The 25,554-nt window shown below is 42.6% G+C and overlaps 2 protein-coding genes across 3 annotated transcripts; both read right to left on the bottom strand.

Moving 5' to 3' along the window:
• Positions 1-3,614: 3,614 nt before the first annotated feature.
• eri1 (exoribonuclease 1) lies at positions 3,615-16,590 on the bottom strand. The gene is made up of 7 exons (XM_061263075.1): positions 16,184-16,590; positions 15,395-15,561; positions 13,715-13,931; positions 9,230-9,313; positions 8,503-8,612; positions 7,245-7,359; positions 3,615-5,864 (listed from the first exon to the last, which is right to left on the bottom strand). Exons 1-7 carry the CDS (start codon positions 16,265-16,267, stop codon positions 5,622-5,624), a joined length of 1,020 nt encoding a protein of 339 aa, XP_061119059.1. The 5' UTR covers positions 16,268-16,590; the 3' UTR covers positions 3,615-5,621.
• A 2,486-nt stretch (positions 16,591-19,076) lies between these two features.
• ppp1r3b (protein phosphatase 1, regulatory subunit 3B) lies at positions 19,077-25,429 on the bottom strand. Of its 2 annotated transcripts, XM_061263045.1 has the most exons (3): positions 25,268-25,397; positions 24,337-24,410; positions 19,077-22,577 (listed from the first exon to the last, which is right to left on the bottom strand). In XM_061263045.1, exon 3 carries the CDS (start codon positions 22,544-22,546, stop codon positions 21,662-21,664), a length of 885 nt encoding a protein of 294 aa, XP_061119029.1. In that variant the 5' UTR covers positions 22,547-22,577; positions 24,337-24,410; positions 25,268-25,397; the 3' UTR covers positions 19,077-21,661. The 2 variants fall into 2 exon arrangements, with proteins under 2 accessions (XP_061119029.1, XP_061119028.1); XM_061263044.1 differs by lacking the exon at positions 24,337-24,410 and having other exon boundaries at positions 25,268-25,429.
• Between the last annotated feature and the right edge of the window lie 125 nt (positions 25,430-25,554).

Below are 25,554 nucleotides of genomic sequence, written 5' to 3'. Positions count from 1 at the left end.
GATAAAGGAATCGTCTCGTCTGCAGCAACGAGCTTGCTCGCTGTGCATTTAGTTTCCGAAATGCACGCCCAGGTCGCAACATAAAATGCAAAAATGACACGTTCTTTAATGATGCCTTATATTTTCAGTGCTAAAAGCTAGACCTCAAAGTGACATAAATCAATCACCTATGTAGTTTCATAAAGACAGTAGCCTATACAGAGGCATATCAATGTTTTCAAATAAACTAAAAAGGGAATTTCCTGAAATCCGTGTTAGTGATATATTACTGGGCAAGGAATGTTATCCAAATACAAAATATCAGCACCAATGCCAGGCGTTGTGGGAGGGATACGAATGTCCTTTGTGTTGGAAAATTCAGTGAGTTTGTCTCCACCCAGCGGAACATTTGTGTTTATGGGGCAAAAGGAGTGTATCGTTCATGAAATTTAGCGTTTCACTATCTATATTTTAGTTCCGCATGTTACCAATGAAATGATACTTTATTAGAATCTCAACGTATAGGTTAATTTAATTAGCTAACCGAACACCAGGGCTCAGGTCGCCTACCAAATATGTTTTGCCAGCGGAACATGAAATGGAATATTGAATATTTTCGACACGACACTGCAGGTGTACTCGCGGCGCCAGCTAGTGGACAATCAGGAGAAGCACATATGAGTGCAAGCACGATTGTGTAGCATGGATTGACAAAAGTTAATTAATAGTACTATTTTAAAAAGCATACACTGTCAAGCAGTCTCAAATGAATCTGTTAAATGAATGTATTTAACAGATTTAAACAATAACGAACACTTATAATTACATGAAAATGTAACATTTTAAATGCATTGTCTTTTTAGACCAGAGGTAAATAGCCTGCTGGGTTTGGGTCGATTCAATCTAAACCACAATTCATGACACAATTCCAATCGAGATCTTGTGAATTTTGGAATTCATCGATTCTCGCTGTAATTGAAATTCAATTCAATTCAATTCAATTTTATTTGTATAGCGCTTTTTACAAAGGGCCTTTGTCGCAAAGCAGCTTTACAGAGAAACAGGGCCCCAAGAGTACGCCTAGGGCAGACAGAAGAGGTAGGACAGACTAAAGAGATACGTTTTTAGCCTAGCTTTAAATAAGGTGATAGTGCCTGCACCCCGAACATTCATGCATTCATTCATTATCTTAACCCGCTTATCCTGAACAGGGTCACAGGGGGGCTGGAGCCTGTCCCAGCATACATTGGGCGAAAGGCAGGAATACACCCTGGACAGGTCGCCAGTCCATCGCAGGCCACACACACCATTCACTCACACACACACTCATACCTATGGGCAATTTAGACTCTCCAATCAGCCTAACCTGCATGTCTTTGGACTGTGGGAGGAAACCGGAGTACCCGGAGGAAACCCACGCAGACATGGGGAGAACATGCAAACTCCACACAGAGAGGCCCTGGCCGACAGGGGTTCAAACCCAGGAACTCCTTGCTGTGAGGCGGCAGTGCTAACCACTGCACCATCCGAGCCACCCACCCCAAACATGAGCAGACTATTTGTTCCACAGGAAAGGAGCACGATAGGAAAAGGCTCTGCCACCTATGGAACTTTTAGTTATTCTAGGAATAACAAGGAGGCCTGCACCCTGTGAACGGAGTATTCGTATGGGAGTATAAGGATGAAGTAAATTGCTTAAATACAGAGGGGCAAGCCCATGTAAGGCTTTAAAAGTCAGAAGTAGTATTTTGTAATCTATTCGGAATTTAACAGGCAGCCAGTGAAGTGAAGCTAACAATGGGCTGATGTGCTCAAATCTCCTTGTTCTAGTAAGAATACAAGCTGCTGCATTTTGAATTAGCTGGAGAGAGGAATTTGCACATCCAGACAAAAGAGCATTGCTGTAATCTAATCTTGAGGTAACAAAAGCATGCACTAGCTTTTCTGCATTATTTAGGGGCAGTATCTTTCGAATTTTGGAGATATTCCTCAAGTGATAAAAAGCAACCCGAGAGATATTTTTAATATGTGCATCAAACGCAAGATCTGATCCATTAACTGGAATGTTCTGTATTTGAAATTTGAATATAGTCAATTTTAACAGGAATTGAATGACATTTCCAGTTCCTTTTACTTAAAGAATTGGAATTGAGAGTTTTCAGTTCCAAAAAATATTTTTGGACAAAATATTATGTCATATTTATACATTATCATTACTAGCTTTTGTTATTCATTAATTTTCCCTCTCAGTTTGTTCAGGCAGTGAATACTACAATACAAAACATCTACTACTAAGTTTCCTGTAGAAGCAAATGTATGAAAGTAGCAATATCTCAGAATTAAGATGAATAAATCCATGAAGTTAAGGATGTGTCAATCCGGGTTGGGTTGAATTCTATTTTAAATCAGTCAGGGTATAGTGGAATGCATTTCACAAACTTAAACATGCCCATGATTTCCTTGAAATGAAACTGACTCTAGGGTGAATTCTTGGTTGAATAAGGTCTCTTGTGTTGATTTTAGGACAGAATTGAATTGAAGAAATTGTGTGGGTGAAATACAGTATTACTGTTGAGGAATGGAATTTACAAGTCCAGTCCATCCCAATTTAGGAGGAATTTAGAATTTCAAAGGAATAAGGAATGATTGGGAGACGGTTGTAAAAATATACATAGGCTACTACTGTTATCTATGTACTAACCCAAGCCTGGAATTCTGTATGTGGTGCACACTGGCCCAATTATGTATGAACCCAACCCTGGTTGTGCCATCAGGTCATACCCAAATTAAATTCCTATTTCCAAAAGCATGCATTGCATACATAAGCTTTAATTAACCTTTTTTTCAAGTTAGTGACCATTAAGTGTATGGTTTGAGTCCCAAAATGAGCTAAAATCCACCAGAGAAAGGAGATTGCATACCAGGCTAAATATCAAGCCGTAGATCTGAATAGCGTGTATAGTTGTGAGCCGTTATTTGCAAAGCAAACAGTTCATGTCTGTAGTCAATCATAGTGCAATTTAGTGCAGTCAAACATTAATAGCTGGTGCTGAACTTAGCGCCAGGCCTGAAAATACTTAATTTCCTTTTCACTGCAGACCCAATTACCAAATGACACTACAGAACTAAATGAGAAAGATTAGATTAGTGAGGGTGCCGTATGCAAAACAAACAAGAGACACTAAAAGGGTAGTTGGCTCCAAGTGTAAGAGCGCACTAGCAATGTATTCATGTATGAAGTTGATAAGAGCAAAGTTGAGAACTGAGCGTTAAGCTACAAACGCAGTGCTGTGGAAACTCGAGTAGAAACCGGGCCTCGTGTTCTTCAGGTGAAGGTCTCAGTTCAGTGGCCACTTTGGCAAGTCTGCCCTGTGAAATCCTGACCTTGTGGTTTCCATGACAACTGTATCTAGCTTCATTCAAACGCAGTTTTCACCAGCACGTTCCAGGCTGTTTTTTTGACAGTAGATTAAAAAAGTGTGTGCAAACTTACATCTGCACTAATATTTAACCCAAACGTGATGAATCACAGCTAGAAAAAGTATTTGTTCTTGTGGCTTGATGTAGTTTTTCCAACTATCCATCGACAGTTGAATTTACATTGTATCCTAAATCAAGGCAACAGTGGAAGCATGTTTTTTTTTTTAAAGTTTATTTTTTTGCGGTTTATTGGCTTAAAAAAAAGAAAAAAGAAAGAACAAATCTCACAGAAAAATTGCTCATAATTCCCATTTGTTCATTTGCCCAAATGAATATCATACAAACCGCTATTGAAGCTGAGCGCTTAAATCAACTGCATCATTTAACAATCAGAAAATGTATTAAACAACTCATCCATTTATTCCTAGTCAACAACTCAATTTATTCAAAATAAATACTGAAAGAGCATCAAACTCAGGGGGATGGAAACGTAATAGAGTGGCATCGATATTGGACAGACATTCTGTGGAGAGCGTACAAACACGAGGGGAAAAAAGCATTGTAGGGTCATGTTCACAACCTTGTGGCACGTGGCCAGTTTCCCAGACACCCAAACAATCTGCCCAATTGTGTGCTGAAGCAAATTACCCCAGACACCTGATCCTGAATCCAGAACAGCCAATCCATACAGACGCACCTGCCATTCGCACAGGGCCGACATGGCTCAGGCAGTAAGAGCAGTCGTCTGGTAGTCGGAGGGTTACCGGTTCGATCCCCCGCCTGGGCTGTGTCGAAGTGTCCCTGAGCAAGACACCAAACCCCCAAATGCTCCAGACGAGCTGGTTGGTGCCATTTACCATTCCAGAATGTTTTCAAAAAAACATTGTAGAGACAGAAGCCAGTGGCCTCACAATTGAAAGGTCTTTCATGGGCGGACAGAGAGGAGTTCTAGTTCTGGGCTGCTCAGAGGTACAACGAGGCTAGTGGAATCAAGAAAAATTTTAGTAAAACAATGAAAAAGACAAAAACAGCCAAATAAAAATTGTGCAATTAAAAGTAAACCCGCAGCACAGAAATATGGCACATTATCCACGTTGGCCAAAAGTAAAGAGGAGGAATGGAAGGGGACAGATCTGGGTCAAATAGTATTTTGGATTCAAATACTTTTCAGAGCTCAATTTATCTTGCCTGGTGCAATGGAGAGAACCGAGAGGACCAGAAGGCGAGGTTTCATAGGAGAGAATTTCATCGGCTCCAATACACACACAATCCAAATTAATGTCCTATTTAACCCAGGTCTGGAAGGGGGCGGTGAAAAGAGGCTGTGGTACATCAGCATGTGAGCCAGCCAGTGAAGCTGTCACTCATTATCACAGTGCTGTGGTACATTGTGTGTGTGCACTGCAGTCAAGGAGGTCATCTCCCGTGTGGGCCCACTCCAGTACACAGATACAGAGCTCTGTACAAACACGGGCACAATACAGAACCAAAATACAAAGAGCAAAGGTCACTGCTATACCAAAAGTGGATGGAAATGCAATGTTAAGTGCAAGCTATGCAGAGAGGACAATTACAGGACGATGACTATCACCCTTTCTTGTTTTAAGGCCCTGTGGCAGATCTCCCTGATTGTGACCTGTACAGTATGTGTGTTGGGTGCGGGGCTTAAGCAGTGGGAGGGGCTAGTTCCAATCATGACCTGTTTGTGGGCTGGGGATTGAGTCGTAGGACTGGGTTAGCCCTTGCACTGAGGGCTATGTAGGAGGTGGGGTTTTGGCTAGTGGGGGGGCAGGGGCTAGCTTATACGTTGTTGGGGGCTGTTTGAGTAGTAGGACTGGGTTAGCCCTTGCACTGCGCGTTATGTGTGAGGTGGGGTTTTGGTTAGAGGGCGGGGCTAGTTCCTGCAGCGCGCATTATGTGTGAGGTGGGGTTTTGGTTAGAGGGCGGGGCTAGTTCCTGCAGCGCGCATTATGTGTGAGGTGGGGTTTTGGTTAGAGGGCGGGGCTAGTTCCTGCAGCGCGCATTATGTGTGAGGTGGGGTTTTGGTTAGAGGGCGGGGCTAGTTCCTGCAGCGCGGGTTGTGTGTGAGGTGGGGTTTTGGTTCGAGGGCGGGGCTAGTTCCTGCAGCGCGGGTTGTGTAGGGGCGGGATTTTGGTTAGAGGGCGGGGCTAGTTCCTGCAGAGCGGGTTGTGTGGGGGCAGGGTTTTGGGTAGAGGGCTGGGCTAGTTCCTGCAGCGCGGGTTGTGTGGGGGCGGGGCCCCCTCCACGGGGGCGGAGCTGGGCACGCTCAGTAGCTGTCCGGCGTGGATGCGCTCGTTGACGCGCAGCAGGCAGCCGTCCTGCAGCATGCGCAGGGCGATGCGGGCGATGTTGCGCGAGTCGTCCAGGCCGCAGTGGGGCCGGCCGTCGTACTGCAGGCCCAGCTTCTCCAGCATGCTGCTCAGCTTGGTGTGGGTCCGGGGAACCTGCGTCACAACAAAGAGGAATAAAAAAAAAATAAAAAAAACTATTACAAACTATATTTAGTAATGTTGAGTCTCCTCTGAGAAGGATTAGCGCTTCTTCAGGGATCCATGTACAAAGTAATAACCGTTAGCAAGCTACCTATTCGCTGACCTGGTTTAAATGTTGCCGTATCTGTGCAAATGCAAAAATGCTGACCTAACTGGGGTTCTTCTGAATTTAAGGAAAAACCCAATGTGTCACACACTGCAGCATTCTTACCCTGTAAATCAGTATCATAAACGTGCAGGCATTCCTTGGCATTGTGGTCATTTTGAGCTAATAGGCATTGGTCAACCACTAAGAGATAAATAAAAAAGGTTTCAAATTTAGTTTCAAAATTGAGTAAATACCTCAGATTACATACCCCAGAGACTAGATCCATGCTATTCTATAGAGACAGATTGTCTCTTAAATACTAAAGATTAAATATGATTAAATATAAATGCCATTTTTGGGCAAATCGGCATGAGTCTGCGATTTGAAAAACTGATCTTTGTCAACTTCCAGCTCTCGCCATTGGACTTAGTGAAACAGAGGGAACTGCACTTCTTACATGCAAGTACAGAGGTTAGCTTGCTTTTCCGCATCTTCCTAATTATAACAATAGAAACAAAAGCTTAAACTTTGTAATCATGCGCTTGCATTCTTATCCTTTTCTCAGAAAGGGCTCAGGCTAGCTGTTATGAACAGTGGTTTTTATTAAAAAATTATAATGAACATGCACTGTTCAATCAACTGTTCTGACAGCACATGGCAATATAATTGTATCATCCTGTTCAATCCTGCACTAAGCTAACCTTTCAAAACAATCAACAGATTCTCTCGACATGCTCCTGTGATTATATGAATACTTTACATACAGAACAAATCCACACAGTTTATAAACACACATACCGTACACATGGATCCTGCAACCAAACCCCTAGCTCTTGACTAAATGAGTGAATTAAATTCATCAGCTGGGACCCCATTAGTTCTCACAGGCTGGACACGAGGGGTGTATGAAGATAGGTAGGTATCTGTATCTGCACTTGTACTTGTACTTGTATTTGGGCATAAAACCATTAGCAGGCATGGTGCAAGGCACAAATAGGCAAAAATGCCCATTTCAAACTCAACTCAATCTCAGCACTGAGCAGTACAAGCCATATTTTTGTTTTAGGGTATAAACATTTTTGGTTTAACAATGTGAGCACTAACTAGTTGCAGCCATATTTGTTTTGTGCTGGTACATACAATTCTGATAAAGTATGTTGAATGATTCTGTGCGCTTTTAACATCTCTAAGCAGAGCACAATAGAGAAACATTGAACTCAATGCCTGGCCAATAAAGAAATCACCTTGTAGAAGTTCCCGTAGGACTTCCTGATGTTGATCCACTTTTTGGCAAACTGGGGATAGCGTATCCCGCTGACGCGGCACTGGATGTTCAGGAACTTGCTCATGTCCCAAGAGCTGGGAGACAAACAGAGAGACAGAGGCTTAATCTCTTCTGTATGTTTCTACAGCAGAAAGAGAAAAACTCAATTCATCCCAGACCACATCTCCCCTCCCAGGGGTCACAGGACCATTGGAAAGCAGACTTAAGAGAGGTTCTGTCGTTTCTTGGCCCCATTTCAGGACATTTGGGCTGCTTAATTTTATCCAGAGGACTGTTTCTGTTCTGCAATAGCAGTAGCAGTTTTAGCGTTGGTGTTAGCAGCACCCTCCTACAGTAGAGGGGTGTCAAACTCCAGTCCTGGAGGGCCGCAGTGTCTGCTAGTACTTGCTTCATAATCAGCAGCCAATTAAGGCCTTGGGAACAAGGTATGTAGACTCTTTAGGCAATGAAAGACTTAGAAATGTATCTCTTGTGCTGAAACACACCGGACTGCAGCCCTCCAGGACTGGAGTGTGACACCCCTGCTGTACAGCATGCAATAGCGTTAGCAGCTGTTGTAGAATTAGTGAGAGCAGCAGCAGTCACATCATATCATCAGTATTTGTAATAGCTGTATTAGTAGTAGGACCCTTGGTATTAACAGTAGCCATTGCAATGGCAATATGAGTAGCAGTAGTAGTACTTGCCTATCAGTACAAGCAGCAGTAGTAAAAGCATGCATATATATATATATATACACACACACACACACACACACACACACACACACACACACACACACACACACACACACACACACACACACACACACACACACACACACACACACACACACACACACACACACACACAAACAGTTGTAATATAAAGCAGTCGTATGGGGCGGCCTGTAGCATAATGGTTAAGGTACATGACTGGGACCTGCAAGGTCGGTGGTTCGATCCCCGGTATAGCCACAATAAGATCCGCACAGCCGTTGGGCCCTTGAGCAAGGCCCTTAACCCTGCATTGCTCCAGGGGAGAATTGTCTCCTGCTTAGTCTAATCAACTGTACGTCGCTCTGGATAAGAGCGTCTGCCAAATGCCATTAATGTAATGTAATGTAATGTAATGTAATGTAATGTAGTAATAGCATTATTAGCACTAGTAGCAGTAGTCGTCTTCACAATAGCATTAGCAGCAGTAGCTGTTGTCATCACAATATTCTTCAGTCGTACCCATCGGTCAGAACAGCGTATTTGTACTTGGTTCCCAGTTCCTTCTCCTGCAACCAGGTGACAGCCCTCTGCAGAACACTGGAGAAGCCTTCCGCTTTATCGACCGTCTCCTGCAATGCAACATGAACAACAGCACCTTTCAGCTTCACACTGGTGTCTTAACAGTGCGTTTAACTCAGCTTCACACAAGCTGCAAGTCATCATTGCGTTACACTCTGTGTGTTTCAAACAAGCTTCGCCTCATCAGTGCATTTAACTCCTGCGTATTTCACACACTTCTGATCAGCATGTTTAATTCCGTGAGTTTCCTACACGCTTATTCAGTGCTTAGAGTACTTTAACTCTGCATGTTTCACACACTCTGCATGAAAATGGAACATTTTAAGAAAATGACAAACTGTATAGTTAAATAGGTTATCTTGTGGTGCAGCCCTTATCCATACCTTAAGTATGGAAACCAATAATCAATAATCAAACCAGCACGTTTCAGTTTTAAATCAAGTGTAAGAAATGTAATGGCTGCCTCTTTGCAGGACAATAAGGAGCCCAACAGGACAAATGCTGATGCTACTTCTGGGATCATACAGCGCTTGGGAGAGCGGCCTCTCAGAGTCTCTGAGGCTGTACTGCCATCAAAAGCTTTGTTTCCAAACTGTTGTTGTTGTTGTTGTTGATCTTGATGTTGTTGTTGTTGTTGTTGTGAGGGAAGAAAGAAGCAGAGACAAACCTGCGTGATTCCCGTCAGCTGCACGCAGAAATCTGAAAGCTGCGAGTTCTTCTCTGGTTTCACATACGCCTGAAACGTGTCATCCTGAAAGAGAAACAGAAAAAAAAACAAAAAAAACATAAACTTTAATTCCCGCCCTCTCCCCTCCCGGCATTGGATGATCCAGTCCTGCCCCCTTTTGACTTTTGTTTCCCGAAACATCTGTTCGCGAGTTACATCACACAGGTTTCAGAACAAACTTGGCTCGCTGTCTTATATACATATTGACAAGCCTTTCTAAACTGTTTAATGAATATCTGAGCCTGCAGCCAGGAGAGACGTGTGGCACAGCCCGTAGCACAGCTGACGAGCGGCCATATTTCACTACAGCAGACACGCATACTGCAAACATACACTCAGTCAGCATAATTGGGGATTTAACTTATTATTTAGACTCAGGTCTTCTGCTGGTGTAGCCTATCCACTTGGAGGTTTGACATGTTGTGTGTTCAGAGATGCTCTTCTGTACACCACTGTTGTAATGTGTGGTTATTTGTGTTACCGTCACCTTCCTGTCAGCTTTGACCAGTCTGGCCCGTCTCCACTGCCCTCTCTCATTAACAAGGCATTTTTGCCCGCAGAACTGCTTTTTTCTCTGCACTAGAGACAGTTGTGTGTAAAAATCCCAGAAGATCAGCAGTTTCTGAGATACTCAAACCACCCTGTCTGGCTCCAACAATCATTTTACGGTCAAAGTCTCTAAGATCACATTTCTCCCACTTTCTGATGGCTCTAATAACAGAAGCTCTTGACCTATATCTGTATGAGTTTATGCATTGCACTGCTTCCACATGATTGGTTGATTATATAATTGCATGAATAATATAATCACATGTACCTAATAAATGCTCAGTGAGTGTACAGTACTAGTCAAAGGTTTGGACACACCTTACCTGTTTTTGGATTTTTTGATTAATATTTCTACTGTCTGTAATCAAACGATTCACATGTGGTCAAAATGCAGATTCTCAGATTTTATCCATTATACATTTTGGTTGCCAATATGTACAAAAATGCCCTTCACATTAAATTTTATTACATTTTTGTCATTTGGCAGACGCTTTTAATCCAAAGCGACTTACAAGTGCATAGGTCCTTCCACAAGTCAAAGCATCACATCCATAACTAGGAAAATACATATCAAGTGCTGTTCTAAACATATAGTCATCATAATTGCAATTTTTTTTTGGGGGGGTTAGACAAGAGGGATAGGGATATCAGAAAGGGGGGGGGGGGGGAATCAGGAGGGAGGACTAAGGTAGAGTTTGAAAAGGTGTGTTTTGAGTCTGCGTCGAAATAGGGGGAGGGATTCTGCTGTCCTGACAGTGGTAGGCAAGTCATGCCACCACTGAGAAACCAGAACGGAAAACAGGCGTGAACGTGCAGCTCGACCGCCAGGTGCTCGTAGAGAGAGAACCATAAGGCGACCAGAGCTGGCAGACCGGAGTGGTCTAGCTGGAGAGTAGGGAGTGATCAAGGATTGTATGTAAGGTGGGGCAGTCCCCTTAGCAGCCTGAAATGCCAACACTAGGGCCTTGAAACGGATGCGTGCGGCAGGCAGGTATGGCAGGTGAGGCAGGTATGAAGAGTTACCCCAAGATTCTTTGCCATACGGGAGGAGGAAACAACAAAGTGCTCAACAGTCAGTGAGAGGTCGATTGACGGAGAGGACTTAGCAGGGATGTAGAGAAGCTCAGTTTTGGCAAGGTTAAGCTTCAGGTGGTGGGAAGTCATCCACGCAGAGATATCAGCCAAGCAGGCAGAGATCTGTGTGGTGACCTGGGTATCGGGGGGGGAAGAAAATAAAGAGTTGGGTATCATCGGCGTAAGAGTGATAAGAAAAGCCATGGGAGGAGATAACAGAACCAAGAGACATGGTGTATAGCGAGAAGAGGAGGACCAAGAACTGAGCCCTGCAAGACTCCAGTTGGTAGGAGGTGAGGGTCGGAGACTGAGCCCCTCCAAGTCACCTGGTAGGCGTGACCAGAGAGGTAGGAGGAAAACCAAGCGAGTGCAGATCCTGTGACACCCATCCCAGAGAGCGATGAGAGAAGAATCTCATGGTTGACTGTATCGAAGGCGGCCGACAGGTCGAGGAAGATGAGTGATCTGGCTTTAGCAGAGTGGAGTGCCTTAGTGACCGCGAGCAGGGCGGTCTCAGTGGAGTGGCCACTCTTGAAGCCGGACTGGTTGGGGTCATGGAGATTGTTGTTACCCCACCCCATGGAGATTGTTGTTACCCCGCCCCCCCCCCCTTCTGATACCCCTATCCCTGTCTAACCCCCCCCCCAAAAAAAAAAAAATAATAATAATTGCACTTATGATGACGACTATATGTTTAGAACAGCAGTCCAGGTGTATTTTTCTAGTTCTGGATGTGATGCTTTGACTTGTGGTAGAACCTATGCACTTGTAAGTCGCTTTGGATTAAAAGCGTCTGCCAAATGACTAAAATGTAAATGTAAATGTAAAGATAAGTGGACAGTTGGGAGCAGACCGCCTGTTCCAGAGTCTTGGCGAGAAATAAAAGCTGAGAATCTGCACTTTGACCACGTATGAATTGTTTGATTACAAACAGAGGAAATAAAACATTAATAGGAAAAAGCAGAAAGAGGCAAGGTGTGTCCAAACTTTTGACTGGTACTGTATATTTGGAACACTACTTGTCTAAAAAAGATTCAAGATTCTGGACAGACTGAAGCATTATGTCCTGACTTTTTCTGTTGAATTTTTCTTAGAATGTATAAACTAACTAACATTATTACTTGAAAAAAGACAGTAACTCCCGGTGATTCTGAGCTGTGATACTTAATGCAAAGAGAATTGCTGTCCGAATTCCTCCTTTTTCAACTGAACACTTCCACGGATTAGCACCCCTATTTAATCTTTTTGTAAAATAAACCACTGAACTTGTGTTTTGTGCACTGGAACCTTGACATTCTAACTTCTCATTCATCCATTTCCTGATATTACAGATAACACCAATACACTGGCCAAGACATACATGAATAGATTTATAGTGTGTGTTCATTGAGATTAGGGCTTTTGAAACCCAAATTAAACATCACAGTTAAATAGATAGTGCCCTTTCTGAACTCCCTGGCATTTCAGTTTGAGATAATGCTTTGAATTGGAGCAGAGGATTTCTGTGCATGATGAGTGGTATGAGAGATACCAAGGTTTCTCAAGGCCTGCTGGGTTTACCACTGCTAGTATAGGGGCCACCGGCAGGTTTACGGTTTATAGTCCACCTGGAGCATCACGTTTAATTGCTCACTGATTAGAGGGGAGGAACAGCAGCCGGAATCACTACAGGCCCCCGAGGGCCAGGGTTGAGGATCCCTGATGTCAACTATCCTTGCACTGCAACAGTGAAAAGATCTACCTTCATAATAACTAACCTCTGACGAAGCAGTGGTTGTGAGAAACCTGCATCAAAACCCACGCACGTCCAGAAAATTCCGCAATGGATTTTATGACAGAAATGCACAGAGCACAGAGCAATATGAACCCCATTGTTCAATGTGTAGTGAAGAGCATTCATTGTTCAATGTGTAGTGAAGAGCATTCATTGTTTGTCCATTATTGCTAAACTTAAACGGTGATGTTGCTAAACTTAAATACACATGCTGCAGCAGACATGCTACTCTCCCCTCATATATAGCGTGCACTGCCTGACTACCACTTCTGAAATGAGCCTCTTCAACAAACACCAGAAACTCGACAATGACGTGGTGGGGGAAGTAGGTGGAAATCGGGTAGATGCTGCAATGATAGGGCAGGGGTGTCAAACTCCAGTCCTGGAGGGCCGCAGTGCAGGTTTTTGGTGTGTTTCTGCACGAGTGATGAATTTAATTCTTTCATTGGCTCGAGTCCATACAACTTGTTCTCAAGGCCTTAATTGGCTGCTGATTGAAAGAAACCACAAATACCTGCAGACACCGTTTGACACCCCTGCCTTAGGGTGTTCAAACTTCACACAGCACTAGATACACAGCCTATAAGTCAAAAGAAGAGCCGAGAAGGACAGAATGGCCTGTTCTCTTGATTATGTGTTCTTGTGTTCTAGGTGTGACTAATCACATGTCCACCTCATTATGAGTTTTTATGTTCTAGCTCAGGGGTGACAAGCTGAATCCCCAGGCGGCCGCAGTGTCTGCAGATTTTTGTGGTTTCCTTTCAATCGGCTCCCAATTAAGGCCAATTAAGGCCTTGAGAACAAGGTGTGTGGATACTTTAACCAATCAATGACTTGAAGGAACCCAGAACACCCCAAAAACCAGCAGACACTACGGCCCTCCAGGACTGGAGTTTGACACCTGTGTTCTAGAGGGACATAATGGCCTGTTCTCCTCACTATGTATTCTTATGCTCTCGTGTTTGAAAAATGAAATATATTTGTAATCTTGCATGAGTACATTTCCCTGACCACAGCCGCTGACTCACGATCTCCAGCGTGTGCGTGTTGACCAGCACCATGGGGAACTCGATGATCTCGTGCATGAAGTCGGGCGGGTTGTTTTCCTCGCACGTGGCCTCGAAGTCCACCACGCAGATGTAGTCATAGTAGGTGTCGGTGGGGCCGCCCCCCGCGGCATTCTGCATCAGCTTCTGCCTCTTATAGTGGCTCTTCAGCCTCTTCCTCAGCACGTCCTTCACCCCCCTGACGCAACCACGCGGGACAAACCCATGTTACAGCTCAGCCAACAGACACGCTTCTTTTCACCGCAAATTACTTTTATGACCATGCTGTAGCCTCCAAGACTCAGCAAGTCGGCTTTTTTCAAGTGCAGAATTAGAGGGTATAGGCCGCACTCAATCGACTCATAACTCTGTGCCCATGGAAATGTGCGATATGTACACCCACATGTGATGCTGGGTTGTGAAAATCTTAAGGGTACAATAGGTAAGATTTTTATGCTAAAACATTGTTTACAAGACCATTAACAAGTAAATCCCTTCATATTATTGAAAAAGGCTCACTGACATGTTGACTCACCCTCTGCCTGTTTTTATAGTTCATAAATTTGGGTTTAAAAGTGAACATTTGTCAGGCTGTCACTCTGTATCAAAACATTGTACAGCTGTACAACCAACATTCAAGCTCATTGGTTGAAAATTTGTTCAAACTGCCACAGCCAATGGCATGGGGGCTAATTCTGATTGTTTGTGTAGCTACCCAAATTGCACTCGAGACGAGCGATCACTTAAACTCTATACTATTGCTTATTATCCAAGCGAAGACTACATATATAGTTATAAAACAATACCAGTTTGTTATCGGTAGTAACAAGGAAATGAGCTGTAGTTAGCCTGACGAATTTACAAATATCCACTTACGATAAAATATAGGCAATACGAACAAAGTAGCGATTGCACAAGCCTTGTGCTTCAGGTGGATATTTGTAAATTCGGGAAACTAACTAGTAACAGCTCGTTTACTTGTTACTCATAGCGAACTGGTCTCGTTTTCTAACTAGATAAGCAACCGTATAGTTTCAGTGATCGCTTGTCTGGAGTGCAATTTGGGCAGCTACGAGTCCTTTTATCTCGTTGTGTTGAATCATGCATGTTTAGCTAAACCTTAATTTGTCTCAAACTGTAAGTTGCAGTTGCGTCGTTTGTGGTACACTATCATATCTTAAGTTACATATCCAGTTAGTTCCACAGGCAAATAAGTTGATTCCTTATAATATAGTTGGTTAGCTAAAGTGAAAACCTCAAAAAGACAAAACGTATAAATAGTGTTGTGCAGGTGAACATTTCATAAATTCACCTGTTCCCCGAACATTTTTTTTACTAGAACCCGGACGCCAGGCTTGTCGCGTTTGACACCGCTAACTTTCCAAAACAGTGCATGTTGTGGGTTGAAGGTGTTTTTTGCTGCAATTCCTCTCTTGACCGTTAGGAGTCCGAAATTACCTATTGTACCGTTAAAAGTAAAATACCTTGCAGAGATGCAAGACTTTGGATCGTATGGTTTTCATATGCATTTTTAAGTGAAATTGAACCAGGCCTGTATAAATAGACAGGCCAATGAAAAGATTCATCTTCCGACACTGCATATACAAATATTAGAAATAAACTTGGAAAACAAGTCGTTATAGCTACAATGCATCTTCTTACCTAGTATCAAGCTTCAACTCTGCTAGTTTTGCCCGCAGTTCATCTTTATTCATGCGGTTGATGTGACCGTTGGCAGCGGCAATCTCCTTATACACGGGGTCACTGAACTCGCCTTTACTGGAAGGCACAGGAGCTTCCACGGGTTCTTTCTGCTCGCAAGGTTTGGTCTGGGGACGGAGGCATACATCATGCATTTGTATACATCATCCAGTTTCTCAATCTGAGAATAAAATCATCTCTGTTCACAGAAATTCTCTGCATTGTATAACGTTAACCCAGATCAATTGCATTATCCTCATTGGATTTGTCATTCTAGAGATACCAACGTCACAAATGCTCATTTAAACTTAACAAAAAAGTTCTCGCCAGTTCAAAACAACAACAAATGAAAACCAATTGTTCGTTGTTATTTTTTTTCTTGTTGGCTAGCAAGACAGCCAAGACGTAGCTAACATTTGTATCTCGTACTTCTACCAAACAACAACGAGACGACGTATCGTTAGATAAGAAGCTAACCAACTTGGGTAGCTTGCTATTAATTACAAGAAAACAGATGGATGCTGACAGCTGACAGCTGACACTGTTATTTTAATTCACACTCCTAACGTTAATAGCCAGCTATAGTATGCTATGGCTATCGTGTAATTGCGAAACAGTAGTAACGTATCAAGTTAAGGTCTAGACTGCGAGAAGATTGGAAGTTAGCAACCTAGCTACCTAGCCAACTGAATTGACCAAATAATCCAGCTAGACAGCTAGCTAGAACATCCGAAATCTGTTTATACTTACATGACAATCACTGTCTTCCTCTGGGCCATGAGACACTTTAACATTTTCATCCATGTCAAATATATTTTCCTTTTGGTCTTCCATAATACTCTTCGAGAAAGCGCAATAACGACTTGTTACGTGATTTCAGTTTTGCTGCTGACGAGCCAAACAGAATCGTATTTATTTCTGCACACTGGTTCACTCGTTCTTCCCGCCAAACCAGCTAACTTGGCGCTGCTTTACAAAGTCTCCTTATTAGCGCCTCTCAGCTTCTAAATTCTGCCATTTACGTGTACGACTTGTCTCTGCAATTTAACATGTTTAAAACACAGTTTAAATATTTATTAAATCTAAAATATAATTCTCGTTCTTATCGTTTTCCCAACTAGCGCGCTAACGTGTGGTAGCATCATTTAAACTGTCAACAACGCTAGTTTCCGGTTCTGGTTGAATCACTTCCAGGTAAAACAACCATAGAGCAAATATTTACTCAAACATGGTACAGTTCTGTGGGCAAATGCCATGGTATATGGACAGAACTGTATAAGAATGTACAATGTCCGTTTCCATGACATGGATTAAGACTTCATCGAAGATCTAATTTCATTACATCAAAGTTGTTTGATTACAAATACAACATTTTGCAGCTAAATCAAGAAAACAAAATATTTGTCTCAAACATTATAGAGAACACTATATAACAGCCAGGCAGCACACACTGTGTTTTAGTCTGATAGTAATTTGTAATCTACCATTTTTCTGGTTTCTAACGTGAAAGAAACTTTGGACTTAACTTTGCAATTTCCACATACTAATATTAACACAATATACTTAAATAAATTAACTAAGTATTTTGTCAGTCAACATGTAATTTGTTGTTCCTTACTATTTTATTGACCAAGGTCAATAGATACATTTGGTTTAGTGCGTTCTTATAATCTTGCACGTGTTTTACATAATAGCACAATTTAATATGTAGGTTGAAACACAATCATTAACTGAAACAGAAACAGCTCTGTAGGAGGGTTAAAACTGGGTGAGGAACTTTTGCACTTTGGCAGAATAGTTAAAAACTGAATCAAATCAATATTTTTAATAAAACTGCATCACTTGAGATTGCCAACGCTGTCCTGCAGTTCTATAAGACAATCAGCAGGGAGGTTGTTCCAAGCATGTTGGAGAACTTGCCACAGTTCTTCTGCAACTTTGGTTGGCTCCTTGTTTCTGATCTTAGACAGCCTTGATCAAATTTTTATGTAAAAGGTAGTCAATTGCGTAATATGTTACTTTTTTAAATTAAATACAAAAATGTCTCTGTAAAATTAAATCTTTTGGAAAATATATTTTGGAAATCTCAAATGTGTTCTTTATACTAACACACACACAAAAAAAATAAACATATATAATAAAGTCAAGGGTGCCTAAGACTTCTGTGCAGTACTGTATATGTATATAAAAATGTATATACAGTACTGTACATATAGATATATTTTCCATCATATAGATGCACACACACACACACACACACACACGCACACACACAAATTCTTATAAAGTGATACGTAAACTATACATGTTTCATTTTAAGTAACAAGGAGGAGGGGCCTAATCTCTGACAACATGGCAGCTGCGTATACTATTCTCTTCAATGATCCATGGATTACCAAAGCAATGATTTAGCACTTAGTCATCTGAAGAAAGGGTGTGCTGCCATTGTGTCTTGTCTCATCACCATAAACCTGAGGCATCCATTCCAGACTGTTGCACAAGAGGGCTACGAATCCTGTGAAATTCCCACAACAAATATGAGGTGTTGTGTTCTGTACTTCACACCAAACTTAGTGTAATATGGGTGAGAAACTCCACCCCATCAACCAGGGTTTCAGTCAACAATGACAAATGAGGTTATCAGGTTTATTTTTTAATCAAACCTTTGAAAACATCATTACTAGGAATCACCCGATTCAAGTGGATGCATTGCAATAGAGTACTCGGTTCTATGGTGCATACTCAATGAGTGATGTGGAGGTTTAATGCATACTGCACTTGGTAATGATCCTGAATGTAGGTTTGTGTTTGGACCTTGGCATTGTCAGCCCTGACCTTTCTCTGATAAAGAGCGTGGGGGAAATGGCTAAATAACAAGGGCAGCCAGGGTTCACAGTTCTGTGCCAATAAACTGATAGTAAGATATAGCTTGAACAAACTGAATTTGTAATGCACTATATGAAAGACCAGTCAGTTCACAAGTGCCTTCTTCAGTGGATAAAAGTAAAATAATGTCTATTATTAAAAATTGCATTCATTTTCCAAAGGGGCTGCCGCAAATGCATTAAAGGGATGAACAAAGCAAACTGCAAGTGATTCTTCACATTGAGTACTGGCAATACAATGAGGGGGCATAAATGCAAATTATCAATAGGTAAATTCAGGAAGCATTTCTTCACACAGAGTAGCTGCTGTGTGGAACAGCTTGCCAGGTCATATCGTGGAATCAGAAAAGGGGGGGTTGTCAAGACCAGCTTGATATGGTGCTGGGTGCCGTCTAGTTTGTAGGTAAACAGTGACCATTGTTTGCCTGAATGGCCTGTTGTCTTGTCATTATGTTATGTTACATGTCTAGATCCAGTCACAGGGAACATAAAAATATTGTTAAAAAGTAAACAATGGGATTATATTCCATGAAGCATGTAAACCTATGGCCATTTTGTATGCATAACAGAGCATAATTCTTGGGCTGCAATCTATAGTTTCTCTAACAGAACGCATTAACAAATAATATCTGTACAGCTTATAGGTTAAGTGCCATTTTTCATAAAAACCAGAAAAAGGCATTGGAAGAATTATCAGATTTGTATCAACAAGTTCAAAAATATTTGTACTAAAATTTCAATTGAAACGAGACGCAGGGTATTTTCAAAAAGTGACTTTATTTACAAAAAAATCAAAAAATAGTGACCAGCTTGAATACAAACTATGAGGATTTCACAGACAATGAATAAGCAGTGACAGGGGAAACACAAACACCCTGGTGAAGGTATGTTTTGCAGAACAAACAGAATGAACAAAAGTCACCACAATGTACAATTACCGCATAATGACCCCAACTACCAAACTACAAAATGCCTGACACCAAAATTAGTGAATGGCATACATATTTTTCCTCTTATTTTCTGTAAATTAGTGTTAGGGTTCTTATAAAGTGCAAGGCAAATTTAAACTAACATGTAACTGCACAAAGCAAGCATTTCCCTCTATACCCTAAACATTCTCAAACATTAAAATTGTAGTGAGTTATATTATTCTGGGGGAAGCACATCACCTTAACATTTGATATTGACACAGTAAAACAGGACACCAGACAAACTCTTAAAACCTTAACTTTTAAAACAGATTTGAACTTCACAGATCATAATTGCCCATAACACCAAATATAATTACATCACAAAATACTGGGTTACTTTCTTGAACTCCATCATTGTTCAATAATAACAATTAAAAATGTTTCCAAGTAATAATTGTCTTTAAATTAGTTTATCTTTTTTCATACATTAATTTCATAAAAAAGTAATATCACTGTTATTGGATCAGTGGAACACAATGAGTAATAGTCCACTCATTTACAGTGACATGACTTTACATTTCTCAGGTTCCTGGCATCTTTACACAAGTATAATCACTTCGTTGGGTCTCACGTTTTAATGAATACACTCAAAAAAGGAAAAGAAAGTTTAAGCATGTTCAGAACCTTGAGCCACAACCTTAAGTAGAACACAAGTTACTGTCATAGAAATCAATTAACAATAACAGTTAATGAAGGCCAATATGCATTAACGGCATATTTCTGTTGTGACAAAGGCAATCTTACATGAGAACTGGCCCTTTGCCTTTTGCACAAAACGGCCCCACAAGCAGGAACCCACACAGAAAGCCACACGGAGATCAATGTCTGTGGTTATACCACCAGAAATCAAGCGTAGGACATTCAGGGATCATAAAATGAGGATATCTACAAAATGTTTTACTGTAAACAACTCAGATTATGGTAGCATTTACAAGAATGGCAGCCAACGAACAAAAGCTGGTGACCTCTGTGGTGATTGAAATTCATTGAGAAGCAAGAGTAAGCCTTCAGCCACCAGATATTTCAACCTCATAATCCACCTTACATCAAAACGGAACCTAAAAGTGTCATAAAGAGTCACCCCTGAATGCATTTATATTCTGACTCCATTTAGGACCTCAAGCCACAGTTATTCCAAATCCTGCAGCTCACAACATTGGATAATCTTCTCTGTTTCTGCAGTAGGGCTAAATGACAGTTAAAGCTGACGGTACATGGCAGGTTTACTGTTACTTCATTGCGTACCCTGCCAAGACAATAATTCCTCAACTGGACATCTCTCCTTGTGGAAATAGCATATAATACAATACATTATAAATGTTCTGAAAATATGACAAATAGATTTCACAGCAGTTTATTTTAAAACATATATACTGCTAGTGTATTCGCACAAAATATTGTGAAGGGTCACAACATTCTGCCAATCTATTTTCAGTATACTGCATTTCTCCTGGGAAGGGGGGGGTGGGTTATGCTATGCGTAGGGTTATGCTACAATTCATTAGCCTTTGGTTTCACTTTAAGAATGACAGCCCACAGAGATCTGTGAGAAACGCGGTTTCCCGTCACGTATGCGAGTGTTGGCTCTGCAGACATAGCTACCGTTTCACAGGAGAAAAGAAGCTTGACAGAGTTCCCATTCATTTTTCATGAAGGCTCTCAATTCTTCCCATCACCCACTGTGTGGACAGCCTGAAATGTCATTCCTTTAACAAATGTCACAGCTGTGCTGTACACAGCCTAACGGACAACATGTATAACGAGTGGTTGGTGCTTTTTTAAATTATTTACCGCAGCTTGTAACTCCACTGCACACCACACATAAAATACATCTTTGGGACTTGCGTAAGTGACCTAGGTCTAAAATAACCGTTGTCATTCCCATGAAAACAGCTGGAAAACTGGCTTTGCATTTCATTTCCCCTCATATATAATAACACAAGACTTCATGGTATTGCACTGGGCAGATTGAAGCCCTGCTGCTTCCTGGTTAGTCCCCTATGGTCCTTTTGGCTCCTGTGAGCTTGTGCAGCCAAACTGACCACTCAGCTCCGATGCTGAGGGCCACAGGCTTTTTGACCGTGGCGACCACGTCTGGTCAAGTTGACCGTGCGGCACGGCTCCCGATACCGCTGCAGTCCCCTTCCCGTTTGGCAGCTCAGCCTGTTGATGACCGTACACAACAGCAGGTGGCTGAAGTTTTGCCTGTTCTAACGGAGAACACACAAATGTCTGTGTACAGTACCGCGCGTCGCAGTCATTTTCCAACGGGGCGCGGCCCGCAGAGACGCGGGCTGAGGTTTAGCTACGGTCGCCACGATAGCTGCCGGTTCAGCGGTGAATAGCGCGGTCGTGTTCCGCGAGGCGCGGTTTCAGTAGTACGGTCCCACTTCCTGGAAGGCGGCGTAGCTGGGCCAGTCGGGGAAGATGCCGTGGGAGCAGCGGGGGCTCCCGTAGGGGTCCATTTGAATGTCGGGCTCCGCGGGGCCCTGTCGCTGCGGCCCGCCGGTCGACCCCTCACCGCGCCCCTTCTTCAGCGCCGCCCGGACGATGCCGTAGTTCTGGTCCTGGTTGCTGTCCCAGTAGGCCTGGCCGGCGGCCTGGTAGCAGACGGCGAACTCCACGCGCTCGTGCGGGCGCAGCTCCTCAGGCAGGCCCAGCTGGAAGGAGAAGGTGTCCCGGTCGGAGCCGCCCGCGTACGTGTCCTTCACGTAGCCGCACTCCACGTCGGCGTGGGTCTTCCAGGTGTCGAAGGTGATGCGCACCTTGACCGTCTTCTCGTAGGACAGGTTCCTGACCGCGACCGTGCCGCTCAGCGAGCGCTCCCGCAGCGTGCAGTGCTCCAGGCACACCTTCTGCTGCTCCAGGCGCCGGCGGAACAGCAGGTAGTCCGAGGACGGCTGGGCAAAGTCCAGGACCAGATCGTTCCCGCCCCCGGCCCCGGCCCCGGCCCAGGCTCCGGCCAGGCACAGCCCCGTCATGGAGCCCAGGAGGTCCCGCACGCTCAGCGGGATGTCGATGGGGTCCTCGAACTCGGAGAACACCTTGACCGCGGTCAGGGACAGGCCTTTGTGGTCGGCGAATGACACCTGCTTTTTGGTTTTGGCGCGGTTGCCGGGGGCGGCGCCGGACTCCTCGGGCCTGGGGGGGATTGGGCGGGGGAGACAGGGGCGTAGGGGCTCCACCTTCTTCAAGCACCGCCGCTGCCGGTAGTCATCCCGCGACAGGTACAGAGGCATGGCCAGCTCGATCGGCATGGTGGACTTGGAGTGGAAGAAGCTCAACACACTGGAGACACAAAAACCGCAGAGACATGTTTCACAATCCTCCTCTGCAATGGGATTAGTCCTCCTTTTCCTGATTAATCAGGAAAACCACAGCCAAAGGCCGTGTGCCGTGTGCCCTATACACACAGTTTTTGCAGTCAACAGCTGATAGAAGCAGAGCGTGTTCAGCAATAAAGCCAAGTACTCGTGGCTCCAGAAGATATTCAGGGTCGGCAATCACTATTTCCTGATTAATTGGGATAAATTACATCCCACACCAGTATAGATTTCCAAAGACTGTACTTTCACATACTTAATGTCTACTTATAGAATATATTTTGTTATACGCATGGCTAAGGTACATGACTGGAACCCAGGGGTAACCACGATAAGACTAAGTCACTTTAGGTAAAAGTGTCTGCTAAAATTATTATTATGAATAAAGTATTTTGTTTTCTTAATCTTACAATTAAAAATAAAGAGATCTTGTTGTTGCTGTTTATTTTGTTTATTTTATGTTTACTTTGGTAAATATGACATTTGTCTGCCATTTGAGGAAAACAATATTTGATGCCAGGGCACCCTCTGCTGTCTGTGTCTTGCAGTGGAAACAAAAAAAAACACCCAATGTCCCTCAACTTCCTCTAAGGGAGGCAGCATACTACTTTGTAAGCTTATGCATATGCATATTATGGACAGTCGCTTGTGCAATTATGTTTAGAAAATGCTCCACTCATTTCTTATCCCACTGTACCCGTTTGTTCATGCTGTTCATTATCCTATGGGATATGCACCCATTTCCCCACATTTGATTCAGGAAATGCCATTATATAGTTTCTAATGTGTTTTATGCTTGTTTCCCCAGTGTGAGATTGCATACTGAATTACTGCAACTGACCTGCCACCGAGGAGGGGAAAAAGTCTACTGAAATGTATTTTATTACAAAGACTACATCCCAGATGAATATAAAATATATATATAAACGTCAGTTGAAATGTTAGGTTACTTTGCATGCAACCCAATAAACCACGCAACCCGTATTGGCTACAAGGAAATACAAGCTCTAGCCACATATATGCAGGAAGGGCACAGTTTCCACCTTTTTATAAACCTCCCTTTTTATAGATTCTATATACGAGCGAGAAGCATATTATCGGTTTCCCATTCCCCCAAAGTGGCAACTGTTCAGATAACAGCATTGCTTGGGTGTAGCTTTTAATCGATAAGCATAATTTAAAACACTGACCATCTGTATGTCTAGCAAGATACTTTCCCATACGAATGCACACACTACTTAATTCCATATTAAAAGGCAAAGTTATTTGGCCCATTCCAACCATGACACCTGCGGTCCCTGTTTTGACACTCAGTTAGTCCGGCAAGGACCATGGGGGGCACAATCTGTGCCCTTGCAGTCGATTCACAGGCTATATGCGGACACCTGATCTGCGCCTACTGTAGGTTACTACGTTACACTGAAGGTAATAAACCTGGACGGTTACTTTCACCATTCGTTTGGAAACGGGTAACGCAGACACCTTTCTCGCTATTTCTAGGCTCAATTCGTCAAAAACTAGACAAGAAATATTGTCAACTTCGACAATTGATTGACTATTGCGATTGTAGGCTATGGCGTCACACTTTATTTTATATCCTTGTTGATGTGCCAAATTAAGCAATCAATTACCAGATTAACAAACATATTTCTTATTAAATTATAGGAAATGTCAAATAAATAAATTAGCATGTTTTGGTCTACAAATATAAATAATTAGCCTACCTGTATATTATCTTTTGATTGTAGCACGCATGACGCAACTAAAGTGAGTGGCTCCTTTGCTTGTATCCTGCTTCCTGGTTATAGCCGCACAGAAAGAAAACGTTTCGTAATTCGCAAACTCGTCATTCCGGAAAAAGTCCCATCTAGGCGACTCAATAAAATGTTTTAAAAGTTCATTCTACCACTGGTTAAACGAGCATCGCTTAACGCTAACCCATATTATTATATTCAAAAAGTCGATTTGGTGTTTAAAATAATTTGGGTTATTCAATAGCCTCTCTTCCTGCTTTCACCTACCGACAGCAACTCATTTTGTTTGCAGTTCTTAATTACAGTGGATAATGGGACGTGTCAGGGACCGACTATTCTTATCGATTGCTGTTGCCGACAAGCATAGATCACATTTCAGTAGGCTACAAACACCACACGAGAACATGCGAAAAATACGAGCGTTTGTTAAAGGGTCAAATACTACCAAACACATATCCTAAGTAACAATGTAACAAACGATGGGCGCCTTGTGAAATGCAATGCAGTAAAATATACATTTGACCGGATAAATGCAGTGCGCTCAAAATAATTATTTCACTGTAAGCGTAGCCTGGTATTGTGAATGTTTTGGCCCTAACCACCATCCACACTCAAATAAATGTTTTGTAGATAGATTGTGTTAATACTTCAGTATTACTTATATGAACTATCTAAGGTCGTTCAGACGAATCTAGTTTGCAAAGCCAGCGCTCATACGTTCACATTCTGATGTCGATAAAATCGACCAAAAGCTAGGCTTCGCAGGTGAACAGCATCCAAGCAGGATGTTGTCCAACTCCTCAATACGTCTCTGCAAGATATTACGTGCAACAACATAAAGATACGAAAAAAACATTTGTTACTGTAACATGAAATGTGTCCTGTTTTTGACGAAACTTACCTCGTGCAGTTCATCTGAAACAATGCCAAAGGTCAGTTGAGGTGAGAGAAGTTAATGCTTCGCAGGGCTCCTGGTCCACACTACATTTCTAGCTTTTAGAAACGTACAGTAATATATATTCTACGTTAAGACAGGTATTAGCTTCTCATACACACCTACTCGTTGGAAACATTTTTATAATCAATGCTGTGGTGCCCTGAACCGGCTTTCTAGATCGTATTGCACTCACGTGTACTTTTTCTGCGAGCCAATCACCAAGGGGAAGAGAGACATGGTACCAATGGGAT

This window comes from Conger conger, chromosome 12 (assembly GCF_963514075.1).
Source record: "Conger conger chromosome 12, fConCon1.1, whole genome shotgun sequence".
NCBI classification, from domain to species: domain Eukaryota; kingdom Metazoa; phylum Chordata; class Actinopteri; order Anguilliformes; family Congridae; genus Conger; species Conger conger.
Note: the sequence above shows the minus strand (reverse complement) of the source record. Positions and strands in the feature narration are given on the sequence as shown.